The sequence below is a fragment of the Oreochromis aureus genome, linkage group 15, assembly GCF_013358895.1.
Source record: "Oreochromis aureus strain Israel breed Guangdong linkage group 15, ZZ_aureus, whole genome shotgun sequence".
Classification (NCBI taxonomy): Eukaryota; Metazoa; Chordata; class Actinopteri; order Cichliformes; family Cichlidae; genus Oreochromis; species Oreochromis aureus.
Genome location: NC_052956.1, coordinates 14,031,077 through 14,039,616, shown reverse-complemented (window position 1 = coordinate 14,039,616; position 8,540 = coordinate 14,031,077). Strand labels below are relative to the sequence as shown.

Here is an 8,540-nt window from a genome sequence, read left to right as displayed (position 1 = left end):
AGACTGTCCAAATTAAACAAAATAGCTATAAACCACTAATCTCACAAATCACTACTAATTACACGAATCTGCAGGGAACTAAAGAAAAGTGTGAGATGATAGAGATTTAATTTTTTAGGTTTGAATGTTTTTCGGTCTTTAGATTTTCTCTTTTAATTACCTCGACTAAAACTCTCACCACTCCCCCATCAGACCCTCTCTGTCCCTCACATACACACAAATACACACACACAGACAGAAAACTGTTTAATAACATTTGACTACAGCTAGATTTATCAATTAAATACAAATAAATCAAGCATCATTCATTGGTTCTTCTGTACATATAAACAAGTCAAAAAATTTGCTCAGTAAGGAAAAAATATATTGCAAACCACGTGTGCAACTCCGATATGAATGAGCAAACTCATACACGGAAAACACGTGACTTAGATGGCTGGCTTACAAATGTTATAGAGCTGATCTGTGAGCCGCTTACAGTGCGGTTCATAAAAAGGTTTAACAATATGAACCAAGTAACTTGATTATTTTTAAATGAGATTTTAAATTGTTCTGTGAACGAATGCTTTTCTCTGCACTTGAGGATCAACTTTTTAAAATCTAATCAGCCTTTTAAATGTGGACTCTCCAATTTAATGCTGAAGCATCTCTAGAAATAGTCATATTTGTAACTTTAGTCGCCAGCCAGAAATTCTGCACAGCACAAGAAAATTCTGTAGGAGGCAAAAAAAAAAAAAAAAAAAAAAAAAAAAGAACATATTTAAATAAAATGGAAAGCAGTCCCTGGATGTCAAATCCACACCATCAAATGTTCAGTGACTGATCTCTTCTGATTTCAGTAATCTTGACAGGCTTATAGTTTTTGGGTCCCACTAAAAAAACCACCTTGAATAAAACCCTCTTAAAGAAAAGCACCAAGCTTGGTACAACCACGTCAATCCAGCGGCCTTTTTGTAAAATACATGGAGATTTTCTTCATGGCTGGAGGGGTGCACACATTCTGGAAAACATAAATGAAAAAAACAAAGGATCATCTTAAAAGCTAAAACAACATGCATGGATACAACATGTAATAAAAATATAATCCACCCAGACATATCAGTGCCAATGCCTACAGTATGTAAGGAATATCAAACTCATTTTACATCGTGTGCTACATACAGCCCACTTTGATGGGCTTGACCAGTGAAAGACATTTAACTAAATATTTAATCCCTGTCTTTAAGACTAAGAAAAATGACCATTGCGTTGCCGTTTTTCTATGGAATAAACATATTTAAAAAAAAACAGGTCTTCAATTGTTTTTCTATTACTTAACTACTTTGATTTAGTACTAATTGCTACAGGGGAGCTCTTTATCAATAGGAAAAGCTTTAAAACCTATGAAAATACAGATAAGAGTTTAAAATCCATGCACTCATTCACTTTTTAAAGCCTTTCGGTGTTGCCTGACAGGAGTCTGTGCTGGGCCGATTTTTGCCCCCGGACCTTATTTTTGACACTTCTGCTGTCTGTGCTGATACGAGTTCCTTTTCCTGAAAGAATATTTTACTGAAAAGCTCCTTGAATCATTTAAGAAATGGCATCATATCTGGCTTTGACTCCACCATCTACAGCAGCTGTAGCAGAAGGTGGAAACAAGCAGCGTCTGTAGGTGGCTGATGGGCAGCTGCAGTTTAAAATCTCCACCTCATCAGCTGCCAGTTGTGTTTCAGTATAACTGAACTACATATAACACCACCCTTGCATCACAGCACCAAACCTGAGGATAATTTCAGATGAGAAAAGATGAATGTTAATCCACTCCCAAACCTGTGAGTTTTATACTTACTGGTGATGCTGGTGTCTTGCTTTCTTGTTTCTTAGCAGCACTGGGACTTCTGGCACCTTTGGGACTTCTAGGGCTTCTTTGACCTTTCCTCAGCTTCTGGCTCATCACTGACAGCCAGTTCACTCCTCTGGGAGAGCAGTTCTCCTTGTCGGTCTGTCTGGATGAAGCCGCATTGTTGTCCTCTGTGTGGCAGTCTGTTTGTGCTGGGCTCTCCTGAGCTGGGCAGCAAACACCAGAGAGGGTCCGGCTCCTCTTGGCTGCAGGGGAGAGTTCAGTAACGCAGTCGCACTGCTCAGTGCCCTCACAGTTTGAAGACGAACCGTCACCGGTTTCCAGCCTGCGTTTGGCCCGTCGTTCTGTGGGGGGTGTGCTGCTTGCCGAGCTCTGGGGAGACTGGCTCAGCACCCGATGGGCTGGAGAGCCAACCTGTTCGGAAGATCTGCTGCTTGGGGACAACCACTGTTTGATAGTGGGTGGAGTTCTGTGGCGAACAGCTGCAGTTTTAGAGTCCTGTGAGCGGTTGGGTGTAGTGGTGCTGGAAGAAAGGGGCAGGGCGGCTCCACTGGGAGCACAGGCTGCAGGCTGAGGTGAGGCTATGCCACCAAGGCTCACTCTCCTCTGGGGCTTGGCAGGGGTTGTCTCAGCTGGTATGGAAGGCCCTTAGTAGCAGAATAGAGTAGTTTGAGTCCAGATGTGATCATGTTTTGTATTTAATTGCAGGACAGCAGTGATTTATGATGAAGCACAAATTCACATGCACATAATGTAAGTGAAACCTCTATGGTTTTATGACAGTATGGTAGTTATTCACAAGAATACATTGTAGGTGAAGCACTTACTTGGGAGAATCTTAGGACGTGCACGGCCTATTAGGTTAGCCTCTCCTAATGATGACTGTACTTCATCATTTTCTCGGTGAAGTCGCCAGATGCGCACAGTGTGGTCATCGGAACAGGAAGCAATCTGCCAACAGAGCAGAGGGCTTTATACAGAAGCTCATTAAATCGAATAAAGTCAGAGCGCCCCGCATCTTCCAGCAAAGTGCAGCTGGTTCAGGTGCTTCTCGGCTCATTAAAACTCCTCCAATTCACAGCAGTGTTCATACTTGTATAACCACTTATGTCTTACCTTGGTGAAATCTGTTGGACACCATGCAACAGACGTCACTTCCTCACTATGACCTTGAAGCGTCATGGGAGGAAGTTCAGGATTGGAGATCTGCAATGTAACAAAAAATGTTCAAAAACCTTAAATTCGCAGTTCCTCAACAACAAAAAAAACCCCAAAGTAAAATTAAGCAATTTTTATTACGTCAGGTAAAATATAGCCAATAACGCACCTTCCAAATGTAAGTGTGGTTGTCACTTGAGCCGCTGGCCAAGAACTGGTCATCTGGGCTAACGCTGGACTTTACATAAAACGAGGAGTTCTGGTGACCGCTGAAAACTGCCACTGTGGATGAAACATAATTCTTTAAAATGGCAAAATATTCACGAAGATCAGAGAACAAACAAGCCTAAGGACAATCAAATAAAAGAATAAAATCTAAAGTACTGTGTATATAACAATAAAAAGACAAATGCTGAACTTTCCTCTAGTTTCTGTACATTTAGTGACGCTTTCCTCTTTCGTTTCCATTAAAAAACTGTCATGATGCATCTTGAATGGCTTCCTGTATTGCAAACTGTCAAACACCACCTAACCCACTGCTATTCAGAACTTCAGATCAGACTTTAACATGTAACACTAGAAAACAAAGCATCTACGGCTTTTATTTGCATCAAGAGGCTTCTGCTGCTGGATGCTTTGTTCCCTATAACAAAGTGCATTAGCCCCATCTAGTGATGAATGGGTGACCAGAAAAAATACCTATTCTAGTGCATATACACACACTGTTGAGCCAGAGTGAGGAGCTTCTTTACCTGGTGTCGTTTTTATTCCGCAGACATTGAACATATAGATGCTGTCGTCTGTGCAGTTACACATCACGTTGGCTCTCGAGGAGTCCAGAGCGAGTCCGGAATATCCTGCAGCACGTGCAAAAAGACAGCTGGGTTATTTGTGGGTTATTTGCACCATTTCAGGTAAAGGTGATGCTCGGCATGTTAGGGAACTAACCCAGTCGTGTCCGCGTGCAAGAACCTGGATACGGATATGTCTGCAGGGGTACAGGATCATGACGGTGTGCAGTGTAGTTCTTCCTCAAATCCCACATCTTGATTAATCTGATAAGGGGAATTGACGGAGACAAAAAATGACTGAGAATGTCTGGTAAAGACTCTTACAGATGTGTAAAAGGTGACAAGAAGCCTTTCTTTTCTTACCCGTCAACAGCTCCTGAAGAGATGAGGGTGTGCTGATCCCTAAACAAAACCACTGTAACACTCTGCTGGGAGTCCTGCAAATAAGATGGAGTAGCTAAAGATTAGATTTCCATTTGCAGCATCGCTCTTTTCATTCCATTAAACAGCTGATTGTCGAGAAAACTCACCACGCTCGGAGCCATGCCGCGCATGCCGCCCCGTCTCTTCTTCGTTTTAGAGGGAGGGTTTGTCTCTGCTTTGTTGTGAGCTCCGCTGATCTGGTTCACCTGTCTGTAGAAACCATCTGAGGGAAAGACACAAGTTTGATTAAAGCATTCATATGAAAGTCACTATTTGGTATGACCACCTTTATTCTTCAACATAGTCTAACTCTATTCGGGAAGCTTTCTTGTCATTTCTTTAAGTAGTCTTCAGGAATAGTTCTCTAGACTTCTTGAAGGACATTAATCACAAGGTTGGGGGTTCGATCCCTGGCTGCTCCAGTCTGCATGCCAAATATCATCAGGCGAGATACTAATCCTGCATTGCTCTCCGATGCATCTATTGGAGTATAAATGTGTGTGAATGTTAGATAGAAAGCATTTACATGGGAAAGGCATAGAAAAAAAGTGCTTGTATGAATAGGTGTAAATGAGTAAATGAGGCAAGTTGCACAAAAGTGCTTTGAGTGCTCAGAGTAGAAATGCGCTTTATAAGAACGAGTCTGTTTAACAGTTACTGATTTTCAGTCCAGTTTTTGTGTGAGTTAGCATACCCCAGACTTTTCTCCCTGCTCCCTTTCTTAAGAACAGCCTGAGACTGATGTTGATGAGGCTTCAGTTAACAGCAGATGGATCAACTAAAGGGCTTTCTTTGAAGGACACACTGCACACAATGCCAAAATACACCCAGGTTTTCAGGCTAATGGTTCTTTGGGAAACACCTTGGTGGTGCAAAAGTACTATTTTATGCCTTTCAAACTGAGTGGTCGTGGCATTTTTCATAAATTCAACTAAAGAAACAGGAAAAAATTAAGTGTTTTTGCTACAGGCTGCTAGTAACAAAGTGGCTAAAGATATGATTTAAAATTTATTGCTAAATTCACTATTATTGTTCTGATCAACACCTTTTTTGCTGCACCTCATGTCCCAGACCATAATATTTCCATCTCTGGCTCCAGTGGAAAACACAGCTGTGTGACAAAAGAAAATGTATTAATCACATGATACAACAATATATCATCAATGCACAACCAACACGGTGTTAGCTCAGTAAAAGGTATACCTTTCTCCTCTGGTGCGAATGCAACAGACTTAAGACTGCAGAGGTGGCCCTTGAAGCTGCCTAACAACTCTCCAGACTTCACATCCCAGAGCCTGGCCATCTGGTCACCCGCAGCAGTTACCTGAAGAGATCACAGATGACCAAAGCATAATAAGAAAAGGCTTCAGAGTTTTTAATGAGTTCCAACAAAATAAAGAACAAAAAGAAAAATTAGTAAGGTAGATGGAATTACATGAGTCATGCATTTGAGGGTGACGCATAAAGATATGACTTTCTGCAATTCTCTGACTAGACAGAATAAATTTGCACTTACTAACTGAGCCTCCCCTGGCATCCAGGCGATATCAAAGACAGCATTCTCATGAGCCAGCCATGCTGCAAGGTTCACACACATTTAGCCACCGACATTTCAAAATACATGACATGACAATTATGAACACAAGTCAAAAGAATACCTTTAAGAAGTGGATATTTACGGCTCTCTGTGTTGTAGAACCTAACAATGCCTTCTTCATTAGCTACTGCGAGGATGTTCTGCTGGTCCCTGGCTGAAAACAAACAGGAGAAACGAGACACTGCAGTTAGACAGATTAATGATAACAGGTCCTTGCACTCACAATGATAAGCACAAATGAATTACCAGAGGAGAAAGCTAATCCAAACGGTGGCACAGAGTCACCAAAGTTCCCATAGGAGATATGTTCATCATGTCGGACACATCGGTAGCCTTCAAGCAGGGAGCTCAGAGGGTACCTGGACCAGGGATCTGCAGGGAGAGCTGAAGAGAATGATGCATGGTCAGAGGAGGGAAATCAATGAGACACAGCAGTAAAACTAACAGAAAAATCATTGCACATTTAAGTGGACAATCATCATACTGCTTTGAGATGATATTAAGGCAACTTTAACTCAAATATTGCAGAAGAAGACTACACCAGCTGCCGCTCCTGTAGGCCAAGAACAGGATCCTGAGGCTGCTATTCACACTGGATCAACAAAATTGGACAACAGAACACTGGAAAAACATTGTCTAGTCTGAAAAGTCTCGATTTCTGCTGTGATGTTTGGATAATAAGTTCAGAATTTGATGTAAACAGCATGAAAGCATGGATCCATCCTGCCTTGTATCGACAGTTCAGGCTGCTGGTGGTGTAATGACGTGGGGGGTATTTTCTTGGCACACTGAGTACCAACTGAGTATCATGTTGTTGTTGCTGACCATCTTTTATGAACACGGTGTACCGATCTTCTAATGCAGGGGTGTCAAACATACAGCCCAGGGGCCACAACCGGCCCGTGTAAAAATGTCAAAGAATGCATAAATGTGGATTTTCGGTTTGTACTTGTGAACCGATCACGCCACGAGAGTCCAAACTGACGGTCCAGAGATTTGACTCATTGTCATTTTTACAGCCTTCTTAGTAACAAACAAATCACCCCTGACCTGCTATACTGTACCAAAGTAAGTACTAGACACCATTAAAAATAAAATAAATGAATAAAAAACAGAAAATTAGCTGGGTTTTCATTATAAACGAATCAATGGGCAAGTTCCTATTTTATTTAACAGGAAAAAATAGGATGTATTCTTTGAATTACCAGAAGATTTTGAGGTTTTTTTCTTTTGGGACCATTTACTATAATCACCTGTATGTGTAATGAATTTAGACTGGTAACAGTGAGGCTCATAATATATCCTTAAAATTTCCATAATATACTCAAACATCTTCCCACTTTCCATTAGTCTGGTAGTCTGCAGTAGCTTGGCCTACTTCAATTTATACGTGACCCTTTACTACGTGACACCCTTGTCTAATGGCTGTAATGGCTGCTTTCAGCAGGATAACACCATGTCACGGAGCTCACTTCCTCTCAGACTGGTTTCTTGAACATGACGATGAGCACACTGTACTCAAATGGCCTCCACAGACGCCAGATCTCAAGCCATTGGGATGTGGTAAAACAGGACATTGCATCGTTGATGTACAGTCGACAAATATGCAGAAACCGTGTGATGCCATCACGTCAATATGGATCAAAATATCTGAGGGACGCTTCAACCAACTTGTTGAATCTACGCATGGAAGACAAAAGAGGGTCCAACCCAGTGCTAGCCAGGTGTACCTAATAAAGTGACCTACGAGCATAGATCGGCACGCTCATCTTCTCACTTGCTCTTGAGTTGTATAAACCAAAGCCAATCAAAATGTGAGAAACTGTCCTAATATGTACTACAGGTATAAGGCAGGACATATTGTTGATCTACCACCCGTTGGAGTCGGAACAGCCCGACAAAGACATTCACGAAGAAAGAAGAGTTAAACGTTAAAGTCCACACTGAACGCAAAAGAAAAGCAAGTGCAAATGATACTCTAGGAGCCCTCCTGGCAGCATGACTCCTCCAAACATAAAGCAGAGATGTTAGACTGCATTATCTTCCATGGTAGACTAGCTAAAGCCCAGCCATGGCCGTGCAGATAACCCAGATCTCCCCAAAAACCCATCCCTGTCTCACCATTCTGCCTCCGTCTGCCCACTCCTCTGTCCACCACTGAGCGGAAAAGCATCCCTGCACTGCAGCACAACTCGATCCTAAGGCTTTTGTATAAAAACGTAACGTTTTCCTCGATGTTTAGCTACTGGTGGTCCGCTTTCCCTACCGATGCCGGGACACTGTTTCCCGCGAATAGATCGTCCGAGCAGAAGGACTGAATTCCCCGCTAAACTTGCGTTACGCGCAACCATTGGTGGAAACGGCGACTTCCTGGGCAGGAGCGCTTCTGCTTCCGCTTTCTTTGTAAAGTTTCCCACCATAACTGGAGAAGGAGACGCCCCTTCAGCATAAATAAATATTTTTTAAAACGATTAAACTAATAACTAGCCCCTCTTTGCATAGTATGTTTATCCTGTTAGACAGTTGTTAGTTTAGTAAATACACTTTGTTGTATACAACCACTGCCAAACGAATGCTGCATGTATATGGTGCATTTAGTGGTGCAAGTATGTGTGACAACACACAATTTCAGGTTGTGCGCAGTGTTGAACTAGAAAATGAATATCTGTGACTGCAACAAAAGTTATGAAAATCACAAGTAAAAATGTTCTTTTCAACACAAGCACTA

General features: G+C 41.9%; 1 protein-coding gene across 1 annotated transcript; it reads right to left on the bottom strand.

Annotated features, from left to right (window-relative positions):
* Window positions 1-233: 233 nt before the first annotated feature.
* On the bottom strand, window positions 234-8,136 carry dtl (denticleless E3 ubiquitin protein ligase homolog (Drosophila)). Its single transcript, XM_031744738.2, has 15 exons — window positions 7,934-8,136; window positions 6,059-6,196; window positions 5,874-5,966; window positions 5,732-5,793; window positions 5,419-5,539; window positions 5,261-5,326; window positions 4,323-4,438; window positions 4,156-4,229; window positions 3,950-4,056; window positions 3,754-3,858; window positions 3,171-3,283; window positions 2,960-3,049; window positions 2,671-2,794; window positions 1,832-2,490; window positions 234-1,000 (listed from the first exon to the last, which is right to left on the bottom strand). Exons 1-15 carry the CDS (start codon window positions 7,983-7,985, stop codon window positions 935-937), a joined length of 1,986 nt encoding a protein of 661 aa, XP_031600598.2. The 5' UTR covers window positions 7,986-8,136; the 3' UTR covers window positions 234-934.
* Window positions 8,137-8,540: the final 404 nt, after the last annotated feature.

What these genes read in the sequence shown, in the direction of transcription:
- dtl (XM_031744738.2), bottom strand. Translation starts at nt 7,985, where the DNA reads ATGCTTTTCCGCTCAGTGGTGGACAGAGGAGTGGGCAGACGGAGGCAG. An exon ending in TGCCAGGGGAGGCTCAGTTA is followed by an intron (nt 5,540 to 5,731) that starts GTAAGTGCAAAT and finishes TGATCTCTTCAG; the next exon opens with GTAACTGCTGCGGGTGACCA. An exon ending in ACGTCCTAAGATTCTCCCAA is followed by an intron (nt 2,491 to 2,670) that starts GTAAGTGCTTCA and finishes TCTGCTACTAAG; the next exon opens with GGCCTTCCATACCAGCTGAG.